General features: G+C 46.9%; 1 protein-coding gene across 1 annotated transcript in view; it reads right to left on the bottom strand.

The window, feature by feature from the left end:
- Positions 1–23,150, bottom strand: part of LOC140398860 (gelsolin-like) — a 62,089-nt gene that overhangs the window by 22,070 nt on the left and 16,869 nt on the right. Inside the window, 9 exon segments of the mRNA XM_072487801.1 lie at positions 1,628–1,718; positions 8,140–8,273; positions 9,752–9,967; positions 10,449–10,537; positions 11,169–11,304; positions 16,297–16,386; positions 17,555–17,704; positions 22,151–22,312; positions 22,795–22,949. Of these exon segments, the coding sequence (XP_072343902.1) occupies positions 1,628–1,718; positions 8,140–8,273; positions 9,752–9,967; positions 10,449–10,537; positions 11,169–11,304; positions 16,297–16,386; positions 17,555–17,704; positions 22,151–22,312; positions 22,795–22,949 (1,223 nt within the window).

Here is a 23,150-nt window from a genome sequence, read left to right as displayed (position 1 = left end):
AATGAAGCAGAGTCCAGTTTTAACCATTGTAAATTCTATGCAGAAGGAGACCATTCGGTCCATTGAGTTTGCACTGCCCTTGGAAAGAGCACCCTACTTAAGCCCACGCCTCCACCCTGTCCCCGGAACCCCACCCAACCTTTTTTGGACACTTAGGGCAATTGATCATGGCCAATCCACTTAACCTGTACATCTTTGGACTGTGGGAGGAAACCCGAGCACCCGGAAGAAACCCACGCAGACACTGGAAGAACGTGCAGACTCCGCACAGTGACCCAAGCCGGGAATCGAACCCGGGGCCCTGGAGCGGTGAAGCAACTGTGCTACCATGCTGCCAGCAATAGCGGGGTCGTTCTGTGCTGCCAGCACTGGGAAACACCCAGCTAAACACGCTCGACATGAAACTCTTCCATTTCCGTTAAATCGCACGTGTTCTTTCAGATGCTGACTGCCCCGCTATTGGATTCCAAACTGGTTCATTTTAACTAACCCCATTAAAGGGCCTTGCTTTCAAATTGCTTCTGTCATCAAAGCGACCCTGCTCATTCACAGAGGGGCAGGTGGCCGGTACCCGATACAGGCCAAGGCGACTGGTCATTTGTATAGCATGTGGTGAAAAACATTTTCACAATAGTCAGATGACAAATCTCGAACGTGGCTTTAGTGAAATCTCTGCACAGTTGGTTGCAGAATGAAAGGGTGGAGAAATTAGCAAAAAGTTTTAAATATTCTCCAGTCAATTCAACGGTCAGGAAATTACCGTTTTAAAAAAAAGAAGCACCAATAATTGATTCCTGGTCTTATTTCCTCACTTAAAGCCCTTCCCCTTCGTTTCTGAAACAGATTTTATAAAAGACTTTGAAGGGGAAGCAGTATTGCTGGAGGTGTCACATCGCTCTCGAGGCGATGTGGCAACACGAGGGGGGACGCACAGCTGGTGCTTTGCAATGAAGAGATCCTCAGACTACAAGAGGAACCACAGTAAAGTCTTCATGTAGAATTCACTGCAGCAGAGGTGGTGTGAAAAGTTGAAACGTTAAATTGGTTCACCTGCACCAATTATGTCAAGTGTCTTTACAGGTATCGAACGAACCGTCTTCAAAACCCTAGTATCAGGTCATCCAGGATGCTCTTCTCATTGTGAAAACCCATGGAATTAAATAGTTGATTACTGCGGTGCTCGACGTGGACAAACAATGAAACTAATTGATGCCCCAGTGAGGCTGGCTGGCAAACACAATCAAAGCAGCTCCACTGACCGACTTGCTGCACTCTCCCACGGAGCCCGATCACGGGACCAAAACGCACCATTTTGCACTCTCCCACGGAGCCCGATCACGGGACCAAAACGCACCATTTTGCACTCTCCCACGGAGCCCGATCACGGGACCAAAACGCACCATTTTGCACAATTGTTTCAGTCAGATCTTTATTCTGGAGGGCGTTGTGCAACAGAAACCCCAAATTAATCCCACTCAGGCACTTATTTTTGTCACTTGTTTTATATAACCTGACGGGGCAGCTGCATTCAAACTTATTCATTTGTCGATATCAGTGGCAGTAATTTGGTAACCGCACAATGTGCTTGGACTCTTTTGCTTGAGAATTGTGCGTGTGTTTTTTTTACCTGGACTGGGCCACCTCTCAGCTCCTCGTCTAGCTGAGCAGTCAGGATGGCAGCAGCACCTATTTCATCTTGGGACGCATCACCTCCTAACCTGCAAAACAAATACAACCAACACATTAACCAGTAGACTAAACGAGAGTTCGATCCAATGATGCTGCAGCGATTAATTGTTCTATTACTGAAGACCAATTTTTTGGGGGGCTGGGGGGGGGGGGGGGGGGGGGGGGGGGGAGGCAGTGAAGGATGACACTAGAGCCAGTCTTTACTCAATTTATTTACCGAGTGAAACATTACAAGCACGCACCTCCTAACTGAACCATACTACAGTTAAGCACCACGTTATAGGTGCTCAAATACAAGCAGAGTTAATGCCCTCCAACTGCATATAATTAAAGCACTAACTTACTATTAATACTACTTATAGCACCCCTCAGCCTGGCAATCTCCGTTTGTATTTGTTAGGCAATGCTGGCCAAAAGATTGGAGGGAGGGGCAGGAGAAGAAGAGAGAGAGAGAGAGAGAGAGCGCGCGCGCGCACACGCACAGGGCAGTGGGAGGAGAGAGAGAGCGAAAGAGAGTGCATGAGAGACATCACTGTAGCAAAAACAGTCTTTAGGAGAGATGAGACGACATTAAGGCCAAAGGATCTTACAAAAGGAAAATTGTAAACCACAGTGCAGTATCCGAATCAGCAATCTGTTGCCGTGGTAAATGACAGGAGTGTATGACGTTCTCCATCCAGATGTTAGAACATCCACCTCTCAGTACAAGTGCAATGAACATGCTCAGTGTTGAACAAACATCACATCTGCTCTTTCCTCAAACACCAAATAGGTGCAGGTGCCACACACACACACCATTAGGTGGCAGCATGGAACAAGGTTTACAAGACGGTGTGAGAACTGTCCCTTCACCAGAAACAAAAGGAGCTCCATTCCCGAATCCCAACAAGGAAATAGATCATCTTTTCCATATCCAAGTGGAGGACACCTTCAGAGGCACTAGCAGGGTAGAGGCAAAGGTCCCCAAGAACCCTCCAATCTAATTTAACATATAATGAAGGAAATGAACAGAACTACAGAAAAATAAAGGTGCCACAGTAAAAGGGAACATACGTTGAAAACAAATCTTAAAACATTATCAATAGGGAGATTAAGGGACGACGGTCCGAACATTGCTTGCGCCATTCACCTCGCACTCGCTTCCTTAGCTATCGGAACAGCAGAGTTTGAATTAGTCTCCCGCTCCGGGGAAGCAATACAGGCCAACACAAGGTTTTTCCATCCTCAAAAATATGTCCCAACTCCAGAAAAGAGGCAGAATCCGCTCCAGCTGCAGTCGATGGGGTTCGATGTCAAGAGGGAGCTCCAAGCTGGTGAAGAGACAGCAAGCCTTGCTCTTTGCTTCGGAGACCCGAAAGTAATCTTCCGGCCCAGAGCCCGTTCGGTGGAGCAGGGGTGAAACGTGCTCGGGTGTCTTCTTCCAAAAAAAAGGTACAGGGAGAACTCGTGATCTGCAGCCTGAAGGAAGACGGCGCGTTGGTAAAGTCACCGCAGTCCGACATGGGAGGACCAACAAATCCTTTTCTGCCGGATTGTATGACCTGATGCCATCAGACCGCGGGGCCTCCCAATCCTTCCTGTCGTCTGTAACGGGATGCCTTAGACAGCAAGTGGGAGAGCCTGGAAAATCCACCAACTCACTGACAAATGGCGCGGGATAAGCAAAACACACGGAGGTGACGGCTTACCAGCCGAGTTGTATTCGGCTGGGTGGGAGCGGAGCAGCCCAGATCTGTCGAAAGTGTACGATGCGGCTTCTGCAGTGGTACAGTGGTTAGCACTACTGCCTCACAGAGCCAGCGACCCAGGTTCAGTTCCGGCCACGGGTGATTGTCTGTGTGGAGTTTGCACGTTCTCGTGGGTTTCCTCCGGGTGCTCCGGTTTCCTCCCACAGTCCAAAGATGTGCAGGTTAGGTGGATTGGCCATGCTAAATTGCCCCTAAGTGTCCAAAAGTACAAGGATAAAGTGGAGGATTGAGCCTAGGTAGGGTGGTGTTTCGGAGGGTCGGTCCACACTCAATGGGCCAAATGGCCTCCTCCTACACTGTAGGGGTTCTATGATTCTGGACGGCAGCATGTCAGAATCCACGATGAAAGGCATTATCACCCTCATCTACAAGCGGAAGGGGAAGGGAGGAGATTAGTGATTCATTTCATTGTTGAATGTGGATTATAAATTCTAGCTATGGTCAGCGTCAACTGGGTCAAGTCTGCTCTAGAGTCAGACTGGGAAGATCTCAGATAGATGATCGTATCTAACAAAAAAAAATATCCCTGAGTAGGGCAGGACTATGTGCAGGACAGGAGGGTGGACCCCTACCTCATCAGACAGGACCAGGGGCAGAGCTGTCCTCTCTCCTGTCCTGTTTTAGTCTGTTGCATGGAACCTTTTTGCCAGGTCCATCAGGAAGGATTCGGACACAAGAGTGACGATCCCAGGCAGTGGAGGCAGTCAGGTCAAAGCCTCACTGTCCATGGACAACGGCGCCATCTTCTGCTCAGGCATGTTGGTGCGCAGGTTCATGAACATCTGCGAACAGTTTGAACAAGGTAAACAGTGTGGGGTAATACCAGGTATTGCAGTACCCGAGAGGTGGATGACCATTGGCTAGACCTAGGAGTCTACCATTGGCTAATGTACATATACCCCGCCTCTCAGGGCGGAGCTAAGAACCAATGCCGTCCCAGCAGCCTTCACTTTCTGTATCGAAGCTGCTGGGTACAGTTCTAGCTGATTAAAGCCTATTAGTTATGACTCACCTTGTCTCGAGAGTAATTGATTGTGCATCACAGTGGCAAGAAGAAGGATAGTCCTTTGGGGAGTGCGCTGACCGATCCTTTGTCCCCTTCACCATCAAGTCAGATTACCCGAAGGTGACATATTCGGGCTGGCTGAGACATGCATTAAAACCTGGGAGAAGCTTATTGCCAAGGCAAGGCAAAAAAATGGGCTTGTGGGAGCGACACTTCCTCTCCTCATGGGTAAGAACCTGGTCATCCAATGGGAGGAGCACAGTTGCTGTACATGACAGAAGCCTGGCCCATACCCCCAATCCTGCACTGCAGCAGTCACCCAAGCCATCTTCTACTTCATCTTAAAAGTTGGCTGGTGTCCTAGGTCTTCGTTGCTGCAAAGAGAAAAGATATGCCCACACTCTTAGATTCTTGTAAAACCCGAATGAGGGGTTAATTCAGGGTATTGCTCAATACAACACCCTGAATCGTGAACAGCGCAAACACTCTGCTGGCGTCATTACACATCACTTGATGCATAGTCAGAGGGAATATTTCCAGATACATAACATGTCCGAAGGGACACCATGTACAAATCTCTGGATAAGGGAGGGAGAAATATACCAAACGTCACCCTCATCCTGATGGCCACTTGTGTTCATGGCTGTATCAAGCAGTGTGTAGATTTGAGTGTCGATACATACGGAGTTCTGCCTGTCCCCAGTGTTGTGAAGGCTGGGTTTGGACACGTTACTGTGGAACCCCCAGAGTAGTTGGACTGTGCTGTATCACCAGTCCCTCGTGGAAAAAGTTGGTTCAGAAAAAGACCTTTGGCCACAAATACATCAAGTAGTGGTCGGCACGTAATGTCCACTGAGGGGCTGGAAACCATGTAAAGCCCCACAGACAGTGTGCTGAATCCTAACTCTACATAACTGTATTAAGCACTGCGGAGTGCAACATGACCAATGTACATACTTTGAACAGAACTGTAACAAAAATAATGCGATGTTCTCATTATGTATTGAAGCACCTCAGACTGCATCTTGATCTCTGCAGAGAATGTGAATATCATTGCACTTTGCTGTTATGATCATTTGAAATGTTTCTGAAGATATTTTTTGAATAAAGCATATTTTTGCAAAGAAAACCAGTGTTTAAATTCTGTGCCCTCCTCAGCAGATCTCTTGAGGATTTGTTTTTATTTAAATATAGACTTAGAGTACCCAATTCCTTTTTTTCCCAATTAAGGGGCAATTTAGTGCAGTCAATTCGCCGACCCTGCATAACGTTTTGGGATGTGGGAGTGACACGGGGAGAATGTGCAAACTCCTCTGATAACTTGTTAAAGTAACAAGCAGCAGAGATTCTTCAAGCAACCGGATTGTAGAATCCAATGCAATTATACAGGGAGCAAAATCAAGATTGGGATGTAGAGAAGTAAAAATAATTGCTCCAATATTCTGCAACACCTCCTGATGGAATGAGACTCCACACTTACTATCTTTTGATGCTCAGCAGTAGGGTAGGAATAGTAAGCTCAACCCGCACTACACCAACAAGTAGTTGCTTCCCCACACTCCTCCTGTTCTGGGAACAATGATTTGTGCTCAGAGACAGTCCCATATTTCCACCAATGTAAAGTCAGACAAGTGATAATTCTTCACAAGTGAGCCTGGGCAAATTGTGCCAGCGGATAATTTAGCATTGGGCTGAAATGATTCATAGAATTAGAATCATAGAATTTACACTGCAGAAGGAGGCCATTTGGCCCATTGCGCCTGCTTCCCACTCAAGCCTCCACCCTATCCCCGTAACTCCACCCAACCTTTTTTGTACACTAAGAGCAATTTAACATGGCCAATCTACCTAACCTGCACATCTTTGGACTGTGGGAGGAAACCGGAGCACCCGGAGGAAACCCATGCAGACACGGGGAGAACGTGCAGACTCCGCACAGACAGTGACCCAAGCCGGGAATCGAACTTGGGACCCTGGAGCTATGAAGCAACTGTGCTAACCACTGTACACCACACTCTACCCCAATTGGGTCAAGATTCTTTCAATTCTCTACCCCAACATCATCATGGCACCACCTTCATTCCATGGACTGCAGTGGTTCAAAAAATAATTTATTTTCAGGGAAGCGGGGGAGGCGGCAGGTGGAGCAAGACCTGGTTTACTCTTTAAAGGGACCTGCAGTTCTAATATAGTCAATATATAATTGTAAATGTTTCACTAATGAATAAAATACTGGAAGGATGCTTTTCTAATTGGAGGGCTATGACCAGTGGTGTTCCACAGGGATCAGTGCTGGGACCTTTGCTCTTTGTAGTATATATAAATGATTTGGAGGAAAATGTACCTGGTCTGATTAGTAAGTTTGCAGACGACACAAAGGTTGGTGGAATTGCGGATAGCGATGAGGACTGTCGGAGGATACAGCAGGATTTAGATTTGTTGGAGACTTGGGCGGAGAGATGGCAGATGGAGTTTAATCCGGACAAATGTGAGGTAATGCATTTTGGAAGGTCTAATGCAGGTAGGGAATATACAGTGAATGGTAGAACCCTCAAGAGTATTGAAAGTCAAAGAGATCTAGGAGTACAGGTCCACAGGTCATTGAAAGGGGCAACACAGGTGGAGAAGGTAGTCAAGAAGGCATACGGCATGCTTGCCTTCATTGGCCGGGGCATTGAGTATAAGAATTGGCAAGTCATGTTGCAGCTGTATAGAACCTTAGTTAGGCCACACTTGGAGTATAGTGCTCAATTCTGGTCGCCACACTACCAGAAGGATGTGGAGGCTTTAGAGAGGGTGCAGAAGAGATTTACCAGAATGTTGCCTGGTATGGAGGGCATTAGCTATGAGGAGCGGTTGAATAAACTCGGTTTGTTCTCACTGGAACGAAGGAGGTTGAGGGGCGACCTGATAGAGGTCTACAAAATTATGAGGGGCATAGACAGAGTGGATAGTCAGAGGCTTTCCCCAGGGTAGAGGGGTCAATTACTAGGGGGCATAGGTTTAAGGTGAGAGGGGCTAGGTTTAGAGTAGATGTAAGAGGCAAGTTTTTTTACGCAGAGGGTAGTGGGTGCCTGGAACTCGCTGCTGGAGGAGGTGGTGGAAGCAGGGACCATAGGGACATTTAAGGGGCATCTTGACAAATACATGAATAGGATGGGAATAGAAGGATACGGACCCAGGAAGTGGAGAAGATTGTAGTTTAGTCGGGCAGCATGGTCGGCGCGGGCTTGGAGGGCCGAAGGGCCTGTTCCTGTGCTGTACTTTTCTTTGTTCTTTGTGGGATCCTTCCTTCACCAGCCAGCATCAGGAGTATAACAGCGTCCACCCCCTTAAGATGCACCAAAGCTATTCCCAGCCACTGAATCACTTTTCAAATGGTTTCATAGCCATGTTGGCAAACGCAGCAAGATCACACGAATGTGAAAGGAATGTTCGGTTCACCTTTTCGATGGTGTTCGTTGATGGATGAACTATCCAATACTTCTCACGCAATCTTATTAGCAGAGAGCACTGTGGCTTAAACCTCTGACCACAGCACAGACCCGGAGTTCAGCTGGGAAACTCAGTGTGTGTGCGTGTGTGTGCGTGTGTGCGTGCGCGCGCGTCCCCGTGGGCACGTACCCACTGATGCACGGAAGGCTTCTTTAAAAACCAAGTACAAATAAAATATTTTAAAGCTTTTCAGCAGCTTACCAGTAATAGATGATCTGACCCTGTCGTCCAGAAAAGGTGTAATTGTACAGGATAATGTAGCAGTCTCCGCCGTAGAACTGGCCATGGGTGCTCGGCTCAACAACAACTTTGTCACTGCCTTCAATGCGCCAGATCTGAAAGTTCCAATTTGATTTATTGTTGGTAGTGTCAAGCTAGCATTTTATTTCATTTCCCCGCCCACCTTCCCAGAGGCAGTCACACATGGGTGGAAACAGACGAGGTCTTCTTCCAGCGCACCAATCAACTGGTCATTTTTCATGTAAGTGTACAACGTGCAGCTAAATTCAGTCCTCCCCAGGCAGCTGAGCGAGGGGGCACACATACAGGATAGCAGTACAATTGTGGCCGTCTGCCTCCCTCCCTGGCCAAGAAACACATGGGCAAATCCCTCAGCACCATCCCAGCTGAGATCAACTACTGGAGCACAAACCAATCACTGTACATCCCTTGTCTGTGGAACCAGTACTGCGTCAGGCCAACAGCATTAGCCCAATACTACTCCCAGTTCCACTTGTCTATCGGATTTCTTCATTGCCTGCCCAGAGTATAGACTGGTAACCCACTCCAAAGCATGTGCTGCTAGGAGGAGGCAGACCCCTGTCAGGGAGCACTCTTGATTATTTTTGTTTCTATGACGATAGCTATTCAGAAGAAACTGAGCAAGACAAAGGCACATCCCATCACTCAGTGTTGCCATGTCACCAACCCCTTCCCGGTTCTTATTCAATCGGGTCCACCATGTGCAAATGTATTTCATTCAAGTAAAACAAAGTCTATAATGTCTTACAGTCTACACTGCTTACACCCGCACCCCCAAAAAAGATAAGATATTGTAGGTTCACACCACCTAGACCTCCCATTATAAAATCTATTCGCTTTTACACTGGGACACAGTTAACTTGAAGGAATAAAGTGGTGTACACTCAAAGATAGAGGGGCCTGGAAGACTCCCAAATTCAATGAGAATGCAATATTGGCCTTGCTGCAGTAACAAGAGTGTTGAGAAAGTTGTGGGTTTAGGGCTGGGCAGGAAGGAGGGGTTGCCTTGTTAGAACAAGGCGATCGAGTGGATAGGTTGAAAATAGGAGGGGAGGGTTGCGTGGAAAGCAGAGGCGCGTGAACAGACAGACACTCAATCTTATTGAGTAAAGTATCCATGGAGCTCCTTCTACAGGTTACTGGGAAGAGAGGGCAGGGGGCCAAAGAGTGGGCCACAACGCCACCCCAAGATCATCCAGGAGTGGTTTCAGCAGAGAATACGCAGTCCCAGTCAGCCAGACCAGATGATGGATTTAGGAGTCTAGCTGTACACCCCTTGGACAGGGTGGGTGGGGGGGGCACACTCTTGTTCAGTATTATGGGGCATTACATCAAAGGTGCTATACAAATGCAAATGGTTGTTGAAGGCATATTTGGAAGTGATCTGGATCATTCAGCCATGTAAATTAAATGACAGGTCTCCGTTACACAGCTGGGTAAATGTTTAGAATCTAGAGCTCGATGTAGATTAGATTAGGTTTCTGTACTGCTTCCTGCAAGCTGGCTGTGCAACTCTCCAGGGCACCGTGAGGTGATGCGTTAGTGTTTGTACCGTTTTCTCTCCAGACCCATCGTCCACCATCCCGTGTTGGGCAGCCATGGCGGGAGACTCGTGCAACGTTGCAGCATCAAAAGGCACTTTTTCAATTTTGGCAATCTGCCCAGAGATGTGGCAGGATCCCATTCCCTCGGTCTGGTACAGGTCAACCCAATTCTTGAAGAACTGCTTGAACAGAGGAGTCTCCCCGGTCTCTGGCAGAATCTGAACCTAAGAGACATAATATTGGGAGCTTTAATCACAAAGTCCCTCGTTCCGCCCTGCTGGAAATATAAATTTTAACCACACACTGAAAACTGCTAAATCGGTTTTCCTCCGAGTATATAATTGCCAAGATGAAAATGTAATTGTTGCAAAAAAAAAACAAAAAAAAAAACAGCGAGACATCGCATTTAATATTGGATTCCTAATAGACAGGTGATATCAAATATTGTGCAGTGAGCCCTTCAACATGGAATGTGAATGTGTCTGTCTCGGAGTGAATTCCAAATCATTCCTTTGCAGTGAGCATCATCAGTCGCGACCTTTCCCCAGCTGCCCCAGATGTTCCCCCAGTTGTTCTCACTGCCCCAGATGTTCCCCCAGTTGTTCTCACTAACAGATTGAAGGGCGGGGGAAAGGTTTGAAGAGCAGAGTAAGCTGCTGCCCTCATTTCGATACAAAAACAGAAACACTCCACAGCGCATCTTACCTGGGTGTGTTTGGGATAGTCCATTTTCGTGATAAAGTCCTCAGCAGCTTTGAGAGCAGCTTTTCGTTCGTCTGGGTTAGCTTTCTTACCTTTCACAAAAAAATAGCAGGAGATTAGAGAATGGCCTTTCTACCCCATTCTCGGAACGTCAGCAATAATTTAACAACACTCAAGGGTCACACGAGGTGAAAAAAAAAAAAAAAAAAAAAAAAGAGTAAAAGGGCTTTGGTTGAAACAAAAATTCTCGTGTGAAATCGATGCTTTACGCATTTCAAAAACTCCTTTGGTACCACAATGGTGCAAATTGGCTCCACAAACAAGAGTCCCTCGCAGTCAATAGCACTACCAAAATTAGTCCAACTGGTGCAACCTGCACCTTCGAAGATGGATGTTTACCTGGAATTTCCAAACCCGCACCAATTATTTCCATCCTTCGTCTTGCGAACCCACGGAGCTGGTTCAAAAGAGTTTGCCCACTCGTACCATGGATAAATGTGGATCACTGAGCCCTCACTGACCGCTCTCAAAGCATATTCCAATATAATCTAAAATATTGGGTTTTCATTTGCTGACTTGGGGTGAAAGGGAGTGGAGAACAATGGGACACAAAAAGGCGAGCTTGATGTCCATTCACCAAATATTATCCCGGGCAAAATTGACCACATCCTTTAAACCCGCCCTAAACCTTCCTGACAAACTAGCCAGTTTGACCTTTCTAACCTTTCCACACAAAGATCTGTCCGTTGGATCCATTGTCCAGAATGAAGCTGTCTTCAGACTCCAGCATGCTCTGTTTAAATGGATTCTCGGCAGACACCAGGCTTATCTGGACTTCACCACCAGCAGCGTTCGAAACCTGGGGGAAGAGAGAGAGACAGACAACAAGAAAATCAAAATCAGAGATTCACCAGCCTGGTGCTGCTTCCCACACAAAAACTGGACCTTTAATCTCCCCGCCGATATTCAAAATTGATTCCATGGTTCCCCCAAATTGTGTATGGTTATCGAAGATAAAGTAGTTCCCTCTCTGGCTTGGTGCGGTAATAGCTCAGGACAATTGAGGATCCCCTTTGTTACAAGTGATCTAACAGCCTATTTGAAGTACACATCTACCACCCTGATGGTAAAGGTAGTCAATATTAGAGGAAGAAACAGTTGCTGATCTGTAGAAGTGGACGGGGCTCAAGTGCCAGAAACCCCTGTAGCCACCTGGGTTGGTCACTTCCCGACTTAAAATGGAGAACCGCAAAGGCTGAAGGGAAATTCAGCCAACACAGGCAAAGAGTAGCAAATACAGAAATGTGTATTGAAACCTGTAAGAAACCAGACAGCACTGAAACCAGCAGCCATTTGCATAGTAATGAGCAATTCCAAGGCACAATTGCAACAGTTAAGGTGAATAAAGCCAAGCCAGACCCCTCGGCGCCAGCAGGAGCCAAGACAAAGGAAGGCCAACAGACATTTAGGGACCGTCCAGCGATCAGGGAACAACTCCAGTATTGGAGAAATCGATCCAAGTGATCGGAACGCAGTCCAATCACTTGGAACCAGGTACGGGGTCCGCCCCAAAGGGCGGGAAGCCCCTGGGGACTATAAAGTAAAGACTCCAAGTTCAAATCGTCCTTCTTTGGCAGGGTCACTCAGCAGCTCGAGCCAACCCTTGACAGTGACCTGCCTCGCTGCCGCATCAACCAAGTAAGTCTCCAGTCAACGCTCGCTATGAGATAGGAGCTCCTAGCTACAAGTCCATTCCAGCTTGTGAATCCTGCAGACTCGGGACCTGAATGAAAGGCCATTTGTTCCCCCGAGCTGGTGGGCCATTCCGAAGCCAAATATAGGCCTTTTAGTGATAGGAATAGCCTAGAAAGTAGAGTTTATGCATAAGTAGTGATTTACTGTGTATAATAAATGTGTTTTGATTTGAATCTTACTAATTGGTGTGTTGAGTTATTGATCATTACTTGAACTTGAACCTCGTGGCGGTATCATAAAGATACCTGGCGACTCTAGAGCAAAGGTTAAACAAACAGAGCAAATTACGAATTAAGAGCCAACCAAAAGTTAGCAACCCCCCCCTCCCCCCGAGCTGCATGTTGCCCCAGCTGAGTGGGAGCTGGAAAACCACCAACGTGAGGTTGCGTTCCCTGTGATATAAAGAGTGGGTGAAGCTTCTTTGTCCCTCCCACATTAAAGTCCTGATCTGGTCACCAGAAAGGGAGGGAGTGCGCAAAAACCACAGCCGTTTTCTTGCACGTCAGTCCTGGAGGCGGTCATCGTGCTAGCCTAGGAAGCAGATCCCTTGGGCTGGACCACTCAAAATGCGATTATCCACCTTGCTCAGTGGTCAGGACCCACATCCCATTGGCTCTTCTGTACCCCAACAGAAGCAACACTAACAACATTCACAAGCTGGAATGGACTTGTAGCTAGGAGCTCCTATCTCATAGCGACACTATTTAGAATAGATGGCATTGAGGTACGTAGGGAAGAGGTGTTGGCAATTCTGGACAGGCTGAAAATAGATAAGTCCCCGGGACCTGATGGGATTTATCCTAGGATTCTCTGGGAGGCCAGGGAAGAGATTGCTGGACCTTTGGCTTTGATTTTTATGTCATCATTGGCTACAGGAATAGTGCCAGAGGACTGGAGGATAGCAAATGTGGTCCCTTTGTTCAAAAAGGGGAGCAGAGACAACCCCGGCAACTATAGACCGGTGAGCCTCACCACTGTAGTGGGTAAAGTCTTGGAGGGGATTATAAGAGACAAGATTTATAATCATCTAGATAGGAATAATATGATCAGGGATAGTCAGTATGGCTTTGTGAAGGGTAGGTCATGCCTCACAAACCTTATTGAGTTCTTTGAGAAGGTGACTGAACAGGTAGATGAGGGTAGAGCAGTTGATGTGGTGTATATGGATTTCAGCAAAGCGTTTGATAAGGTTCCCCACGGTAGGCTATTGCAGAAAATACGGAGGCTGGGGATTGAGGGTGATTTAGAGATGTGGATCAGAAATTGGCTAGCTGAAAGAAGACAGAGGGTGGTGGTTGATGGGAAATGTTCAGAATGGAGTACAGTCACAAGTGGAGTACCACAAGGATCTGTTCTGGGGCCGTTGCTGTTTGTCATTTTTATCAACGACCTAGAGGAAGGCGCAGAAGGGTGGGTGAGTAAATTTGCAGACGATACTAAAGTCGGTGGTGTTGTCGATAGTGTGGAAGGATGTAGCAGGTTACAGAGGGATATAGATAAGCTGCAGAGCTGGGCTGAGAGGTGGCAAATGGAGTTTAATGTAGAGAAGTGTGAGGTGATTCACTTTGGAAGGAATAACAGGAATGCGGAATATTTGGCTAATGGTAAAGTTCTTGAAAGTGTGGATGAGCAGAGGGATCTAGGTGTCCATGTACATAGATCCCTGAAAGTTGCCACCCAGGTTGATAGGGTTGTGAAGAAGGCCTATGGAGTGTTGGCCTTTATTGGTAGAGGGATTGAGTTCCGGAGTCGGGAGGTCATGTTGCAGCTGTACAGAACTCTGGTACGGCCGCATTTGGAGTATTGCGTACGGTTCTGGTCACCGCATTATAGGAAGGACGTGGAGGCTTTGGAGCGGGTGCAGAGGAGATTTACCAGGATGTTGCCTGGTATGGAGGGAAAATCTTAGGAGGAAAGGCTGATGGACTTGAGGTTGTTTTCATTGGAGAGAAGAAGGTTAAGAGGAGACTTAATAGAGGCATACAAAATGATCAGGGGGTTGGATAGGGTGGACAGTGAGAGCCTTCTCCCGTGGATGGATATGGCTGGCACGAGGGGACATAACTTTAAACTGAGGGGTAATAGCTATAGGACAGAGGTCAGAGGTAGGTTCTTTACGCAAAGAGTGGTGAGGCCGTGGAATGCCCTACCTGCAACAGTAGTGAACTCGCCAACATTGAGGGCATTTAAAAGTTTATTGGATAAACATATGGATGATAATGGCATAGTGTAGGTTAGATGTTTTTTGTTTCGGTGCAACATCGTGGGCCGAAGGGCCTGTACTGCGCTGTATTGTTCTATGTTCTATGTTCTATGTTCTATGTTCTATGTTCTATGTTCTATGTTCTATGTTCTATGTTCTATGTTCTATGTTCTATGTTCTATGTTCTATGTTCTATGTTCTATGTTCTATGTTCTAACCACCTCCGGGACGTGAATGTTGCTGAGCCAGTACTTGTTGCCCATCCCCGAAAACTGATTGGCTTGGCCATTGCGGAGAACATTAGAAAGTCAACCACATTGCTGTGTGGCACCTACATGTAGGCCAGACCAGGTGAGGACAGCCAATTTCCTTCCCTAAAAAAAGGGACATTATAACGATGGGCTTACAACAATGGAGAATTGATCAAATGGTCATTAGACTTCTAATTACAAAATTTTATTCAATTCAAATATCACCATCTGCCTGGTGGGATTTGAACCCAGGTCCCCAGATCATTACCCTGGGTCACTGGATTATTAGTCCAGTGACAATATCACTGCCTTACCCTGGTCTGAAACTGGGAAAATACAGACCCCCTCTACTACCCAAGAAACCCCTCCAGCTGAACAGGTCCCTGCAGTCTGGTGGTGCAGGTGGGCCCCAAGTTGCAGGCCTCAGTTAACAGATTAGGTGACAAAGAGGAGCGATAGCAGTAGAATATCCACCAGGCCTGTTGCACCATACAATACAAACATGGCTGATCTTCAGCTTTGGCCCACCCCCCCAATTCCCCCCGCAGTAGAATATCCACCAGGCCTGTTGCACCATACAATACAAACATGGCTGATCTTCAGCTTTGGCCCACCACCCCGAGACACAGAATTACGTCCACGTCCATCTTTCCTTTAAATATGGTCAACGAGGGAGCATTGACAACCTCATTGGGGCAGAGAATTCCAAAGGTTCACAAACCTCAAGTGCAGAAATTTCTCCTCACCTCAGTCCTAAATGATCAGATCCGGATACCATGTACCCAAGTGCTCTTGTTCCCCAGTCAGGGAAAACAACTGCCGTGTCTACCCAGTCAGGTCATTCCATAATCTTCTACGTTTCATTTAGATCACCTGTGCTCTCATTCTTCTACATGCCAGAGTATTGGCCCAGTTTATCAGCCTATCATAGAACAACCTTCTCATCCCAGGGACCCATTTAGACCATAAGACATAGGAGTGGAAGTAAGGCCATTCGGCCCATCGAGTCCACTCCACCATTCAATCATGGCTGATTTCAACTCCATTTACCCGCTCTCTCTCCATAGCCCTTAATTCCTCGAGAAATCAAGAATTTATCAACTTCTGTCTTAAAGACACTCAACGTCCCGGCCTCCACGGCAATGAATTCCACAGACCCACCACTCTCTGGCAGAAGAAATTTCTCCTCATCTCTGTTCTAAAGTGACTCCCTTTTATTCTAAGGCTGTGCCCCCGGGTCCTAGTCTACCCTGCTAATGGAAACAACTTCCCTACGTCCACCCTATCTAAGCCATTCATTATCTTGTAAGTTTCTATCAGATCTCCCCTCAACCTCCTAAACTCCAATGAATATAATCCCAGGATCCTGACCATTTAGTGGTGAACCTCACTGCACCACCTCCAATGCAAGTATATTCTTCCTCAAAAGTGGAGATGAAAACTTGAGCACGGCATTCCAGGCTAGGTCTCACCAAAGGAAGCCCTGTACAATTGCAGTAAGACATCTTTATACCTGTACTCCAGTCCCCATTACAGTATAAAGCCAACATGCTTCTCAAGAGGAGGGTGAACAACCAGGCTTGATCAAAATTTATGTCCCGCATCTAAAAACCTATGTCCTTGGAAAAGTCGTCATGGGCACCTTGTACAATTTAGCCAGTTTCCTGTTGGATGCATCAGCTCTGAAATCATCAGCTGTTCCTTCTGGCAAATCCGGCTTTGGTCCAAGGACCTGAAAAGGAAGTAGCAACATAGTTAGTAACCAGCTGCAAACCCCCACAAAAACACTTCAACTGATTTGGCTGATGTAAACTCTGCTCTAGTTGAAAGATTAGCACTCCTGCCCTGCCTCACAGTGTCAGGGACCCGGGCTCATTTCCGGCCTCGGGTGACTGTCTGTGTGGAGTTTGCACGTTCTCCCAGTGTCTGAGTGGGCTTCCTCTGGCTGCTCCAAATTTCCTTTCCCACTCCAAAGATGTGCAGATTAAGTGGATTGGCCATGCTAAACTGCCCCCTAGTGCATAAAATAAGTTAGATCGGGTTACTGGGGTGATGGAGCCCTAGGCGGAGATCTCTTCTAAACACTCGATGGGCCAAATGGTCTCTTCTGTATGAGGGATTCTACGATTATTTCCTCATCCCTCACAAATGAATTCCTCCGGCAGTCATGGAAAGTAGTTCCTAAAGGCCTCGGTGTACGATCGCTTCCTTGGAAGGTGAATGTTCTTGGTCTTGGGAGGGCATTTTGCTGGCTCACCAACTGATGTATAGAGTAACAAAATAGGCACCAAGCATTGTGCACCAATACATTTTGTTGCTGCTCACAGCTAAAGTAGTAGTGTTCAATGGAGCCCAACCAAGGAGGCCGGTGAGGCAAGGGGGAAAGGGACATAATGGACTGCATGTTCTCAGAAGCAAGATGTGACCCTTCAGCGATAAGTCATGCCATTCACCCAGGATGCAACACTGTAGTCAGATACAAACACAATGGACCGACTTGCTCATTGAGCTGACTGCATACAGCCAACCCAATGTTCTGGAGTTCTCAGTCCCAGTAACGAGGAGGGTTATACGAATGGGTAACTTGCATCTTGGCGTCCATCAACCTCAGAATTAAGATGAACCATAGACGGCCACATCCCAATTTCCCCCCCCTGGTGGCAGCAGTATCTCGATCATTGGGATTCACTGGATCAAATGTCCAAACTCCCGACCCTATGACACCACCTTTTGGCCAGTGAACAAACTGCATCCAAATTGCTCGAAGAAATACAAATGTGATCTTCACCATTTCTAATAATTAACTTGCGGAAATGGTAACGTAAAAAAAAAAAAAAAAAAAATTTTTTTTTTTTTTTTTTTTTTTTAAATATAATGGGCTTGAGCTGCCCCTGCCTCACCTCCAGCAGCTTTTCTGGCTCCCTTCCTTCCTCCACGACACGCAGACTGGCACGGCCACTCCTCTCGTTGTCACGGATACCCTTGGAAACGTTTGTGGCCTTTAGCCGCTCAAATAGATTGCACTTTGAGCCACACCACTGAAAGATTTCCTGAAACAGAAGACACGGGAATAGGTATGATCACAAGCATGGCTGAAGTTTAAAAAAACCATCATGATCAATACAGGACACACCTCACTGTAATCTCATTACACCTCGGCTGGCACTTTGTTCGCTGAGAAAATAAATTGTGGGATGTCCTGAAGCATGAATGGCTTCAAGAAAATTTCAAGCTCTTGATTTGTTTCGGAGGACAGACAAAATGGTGTCAATGAGAGCCCGTCAGGGAAGACAAAAGCAAAACTTGCCCAGAACACCATACTCCCAACTGGTTGGCAGACAGGAAACAAAGTACGAATACGGGTGGCACAGTGATTAGCACTGCTGCTTCACAGCACCAGCACCCCAGGCAGACATGGGGAGAAGGTAGAGACTCCGCAGACAGTGACCCAAGCGGGAATCGAACCTGGTGCCGTGAAGCATCAGTGCTAACCACTGTACTATGCCACCACAGGCGCTAAAGAAGGTAAATGGTATGTTGGCCTTCATAACGGGAGGATTGGAGTACAGGGGCAGGATTTTGCTGAATTTATACAGGGGCCTTGGTGAGGCCAAACATGGAATATTGTGTGCAGTTTCGGGTCCCCTGAGCAGAGGAAGAACGCAACACATGGCAGAGAGTTCAGACCACGGGTCACAGTCGGAGGAAAGGTAGACCATTTAGGATGGAGGAGAAAACTCATCACCCAGACAGTGGTGGGCATCAGGAATTCGCTACCATAGAAAGCAGTTGATGCCAAGAATTGTATTTCAAGGAGTTAGATATAGCTCTTGGGGCTAAAGGGGAATTGAGGGGAAAAGCGGGAACAGGTTACTGAGTTGGATGATTAGCCATGATCATAATGAATGGCGGAGCAGGCTCGAAGGGCCGAATGGCCTGCTCCTGCTCCTATTTTCTGTGTTTCTAATTCCAGCATTTCAACATTTTGCTATTCTTTCAATTTCCATTGGGAGCCTGTTTTGAGCGGATTTGCAGAAATTGCTCAAAGAACGAATGTGGTTTTCAGCCACAGATCAGGGAGATTTCAGGTTTCACCCCGGCTCGCAAGGTCTCCCCTGCTAATCGCTTCTCGGCCTTTTGGCCAAGATCAAGTGTAGCTCAGATCTGGTTATGTCCCTCTTGTGGGGGACCATGAATTGGATTCAATTTGAATTGGTTTTTGGAGCAGGCAAGGAGCTGGATTAGGGGTTCGCCCCGGACCACACAGAGCCCTGGCTTGGTAACTCAGAAAAAAGTTTTTTAAAAAAAGATCCCCACTGCTGTGATTGGGGGATTACAAATAGCCTCAGTGCCCTGGGCTACTGCACCTGGTCACCGTTCAGTACCACGCCCGCAAAACAGGGTCAACAACTTCTCATTACAGGACAGGAGCTGCTTCACAGAAGAGTGTTGAACAAAATGGGTCATCGAGCCACACAGGCAATTAGGATAGGTAGGGGACTAATATCTTGGTCAAAAGGCAGCTTTTAAGGGGTGTCTCAAAGGAGAAAGGTCAGATGATCCCAGAATTCAGGGCCTTGTCAGCTAAAGGCACGATGATCAATTCCAGCTGAAAAAACAGCGTGTTTGAGAGCGGCTCCTCACGATGGCCAGTCAGCCCAGCTGTAATCACTGCCAGACCCCTCTCAAGCTGGTGTGTGTGGTTCATGTCATGATATTCAGGTAAGCATCATGGTGCAAACATACATACATACTGATGGACAGACCAACGGACCAATCAATACACACACAACACCACAGCCAATCACAGGCAAGAGCATACACACTATAAAACAGGGAACATGACACTTCCGGCTCATTCCAGCAGGAGACAGCTCAGGGCACAAGAGCTTACAGCAAGCCACTCAGACATCCACCATGTGCTGAGTGCCACTCCAAGATAGTGTTAGGGATAGGTCTACAGATTCAAGGGTAATGAACGAACCACAGTAGCCAGTTTACCATTGTAAATATTGTAAGTAATAAAACGGAGTTGTACCATCTGCAACCGTGTTGGTTCTTCTGTGTAGCAGAGCACCCAACATGACAGTTCATTCAAAACAATAGGAGAACAATGTAAGCAGATGTGCTCAGGTGGTCTGATCAAAGGTTAAATGAGGGAGTCCATCATCCTGGTCATTTCCATTGACCAAAAACAGTCAGCAGCTCGGAGGCTGGGAATCGTGAGGTGAATAACTCCCCTCATGACCCCCGACCACCCCCCCCCCCCCCCCACCCCCCACCCCCCACCCCCAAAGCCTGTCCACAATCTACAAGGCACAAGTCAGGAGTGTGATGAAATACTCTCCGCTTGCCTGGATGAGTGCAGCTCCAACAGCACTCGAGAAGCTCAACACCATCCAGGAAGCAGCCCACTTGACTGCACCCAATCCAAAAAACATTCACTCCCTCCACAACCGACACACCGTAGCAGCAGTGGTGTACACCATCCAAAAGGGGCACTGCAGGAACTCACCAAAGGCTCCTCGGACAACACGTTCCAAACCCATCCGGAAGGGAAAGGGCAGCAGACATATGGAACACGGAGGGGTTTCCTCCAAGTCACACATCATCCCGACTTGGGAACTATAATCGCCGTTCCCTCACTGTCACTGGGGCAAAATCCTGGAACTCCCCCAACAGCTCTAAGGGTGTAGCAACACCTCAGGGACTGCAATAGCTCAAGGCGGCAGCTCACCACCACCTTAAGAGGGCAATTAGGGATGGGCAATAAATGCTGGTTGAGTCAGCAACGCCCACATTCCATGAGTGAATAAAACTAAAACAATCACATTTGAGGTGCAAAATGTAACCTCAATGATCATTGCGTAATGGCCATCAGCAAACACACAACGTGAACATGGATCAATGGGTGATGCAATTGACTTTAGAGAATAGCTAGGATGCCCTTTTCCTCCTCCTGTCCCGAACTCCTCCCTCTCTTTCCCCCCCCCTTAGTGTAAAATACAGCAAGAAGGAAACGCAACTCAGGATAAATGTTACCGATTGTCCTCATGAACGGGGCAGTGGCAGACAGACACTGCAATTTTTAAATATCAGAGAAACTATTCAAATGGACAACTTAGCTCTGTAGTCACTGCAGGGGAGAAATAGGTCCAATTGGAAATGAACAGAGGTGGAAGTAGTGTGTGTTTAAGGTGTGCCCATGAGCTGTTGTAACAATGAGGCTTGGCATCAAGGGCTTTGTTCAACGCAGTGGAAATAAATGAATCTGAATGCAAGATGACCCTTGACCCGCTTCATCTGATGAACGGGATGGAGCCGGCCTCCAAAACAAATAATACTGAATGCATCACCAGCAGAGAGATACCAGCCAGCACCAGTCACCATTTACCAACAGGGTCTGGGCCCTAACTGTCCTTTTGTTTCTATTAGTTTGGTGTGTTTCGAAGGGGAGACTGGAGGGTAATAGTGTCTCCTGATTGAAAGTGTCGGCCTGGGACTTCATTCTATTAAAGTATGAAAACTGCCACAATGATCATATGACAGGATACTCAATGGAACAGCTGACTTTGGCATTGTGAGCAGAGACAAAGATACAAAGAGAAAAAAAACTCTTGCGCCCTGATCGCATATCTGACCAGCTGTTTAAACAAAGGAGGAATAGGCTACAGAAACCGCACAGTCTGCATACATTTGATATTCTTCTATTTTAAAATGGAATCTGGACATTGCTGACAGAGGCAGCATATGTTCCCCAGCCCTATTAGCCTTTTGAGGGAATTTTAAAATAAATTTAGAGTACCCAATTCATTTTTTCTAATTAAGGGGCAACTGTAGCGTGGCCAATCCACCTAGCCTGCACATCTTTGGGTTGTGGGGGCGAAATCCACACAAACACGGGGAGAATGTGCAAACTCCACACGGACAGTGACCCGGAGCCGGGATAGAACTTGGGACCTCGACGCCGTGAGGCAGCAGTGCTAACCACTGTGCCATGGTGCTGCCCTACCCTTTGAGGGCAGTTTATGAGTCAACCACATTGCTGTAGGCCAGACAGGGCAAGGATGGCAGATTCCCTTCCCTAAAAGGACATTAGCAAAGCAGATAGGTTTTAATTGGCAATTATGTAGATGGCCACTATTATGTTCATTGCAGGTGTTTTTTGATTAATTCATTGCATTTGCTCTGGTGGGATTTGAACCGGTGTCCCCCAGAGCATCAGCCTGGGTCTCCGGATTACTAGTCCAGCACTACCCACCTTCTCTCCCTAGGAAATACCACAATGTACTTTTTAAATTAGCATTTGTTAAACATCACACAAATGGTTGGTATTCACATTCCAGTTGTAGAACATTTGTAACCGTCAAGTCACCTTGTTATTAACACAAGAAAAAAAAATGCACCTTGATAGTAACAAAAAAATGCAATGTCTGGCTTGGTAACCAACACACATTGGGGATTTAAAATGAAACCTTTCAAAAATCAGAACTCACATTTCCCAGGTCAATGATGAAACAGTCCCCCATGTTGAAGCTGTCCCAAGACAAGGGGACCTCCAATGCTCGCACCACTCTACGACCCTTCAGATGGAGTAAACGTTGCACTGCGACCTCATTAGGTACCACATGAGAGAAGCCCGATGCCACCCCTCCAGCCTGCAGGGAAACAGTTTGTAAAAACACTAAATCATTCAAGCCATCAAACTATACATTGACAATTAAATATCATATGAAGCCATTGCTTTTAACATTTGCGAACCCATTGCCCAATTTGAGAGAGTGTGCGATTACGCCATCAGAGCTTGTTGAAGGTGGGGGTGAGGGGCCAGGAGAGGGGCCTCCCCTCTGCCACCCAACATCTAACCTGGTTGATTTTCAGGCTTCCTCCACACAAGGCCAACCCTCCCCTTCCCATAAGCCTGACAATTAAGGCTGGGTTAAGAGTCTCAATTTGGGCAAGGGCAGGCTAAACGATTCACTTGCATCAAAAGTTGAGCAAAAGTGGTTAACCGTTTCAGGAGGTTACACAAGATCATATCTGAAGCCTTGCCAGATACCAAAACCAAAAAATACAGAATACCCGGGGCAAGTGTTGAATCAAGTGATCGTCCCTTAGTTTACTGACATTTTATTTTTACCTTGTATTTGATGCCAGACTTGAAGTTGCCGAGAAAGGCATTGGACTCATGGCCCTGAACCTCTCTGTATTGGACAGGCATTCCATCAAGATAATCATCCAATTGCACTGTGAATATGGCAGCAGCTCCCTTCTCATCCTGTGAACAGGCATCACCTGTGCATCAGTAGGGAAACAAAATTATTAGGATTGAAAATATACAACTAACAAAATGCTCCCACAAGCAGCACCAAGGAACACACACACACACTCCCATTTTTTTTTCATGTAACTTACGGTTGTTTCCATGGAATTCTTACAGTGCAGGAGGCGGCAATTTGGCCCATCGAGTCTGCACCGACCCTTAGAAGAGCACCC

This window comes from Scyliorhinus torazame, chromosome 22, assembly GCF_047496885.1.
Source record: "Scyliorhinus torazame isolate Kashiwa2021f chromosome 22, sScyTor2.1, whole genome shotgun sequence".
Taxonomy (NCBI): domain Eukaryota; kingdom Metazoa; phylum Chordata; class Chondrichthyes; order Carcharhiniformes; family Scyliorhinidae; genus Scyliorhinus; species Scyliorhinus torazame.
The sequence above is the reverse complement of the archived record's forward strand: the minus strand, read 5'-3'. Positions and strand labels throughout refer to the sequence as shown.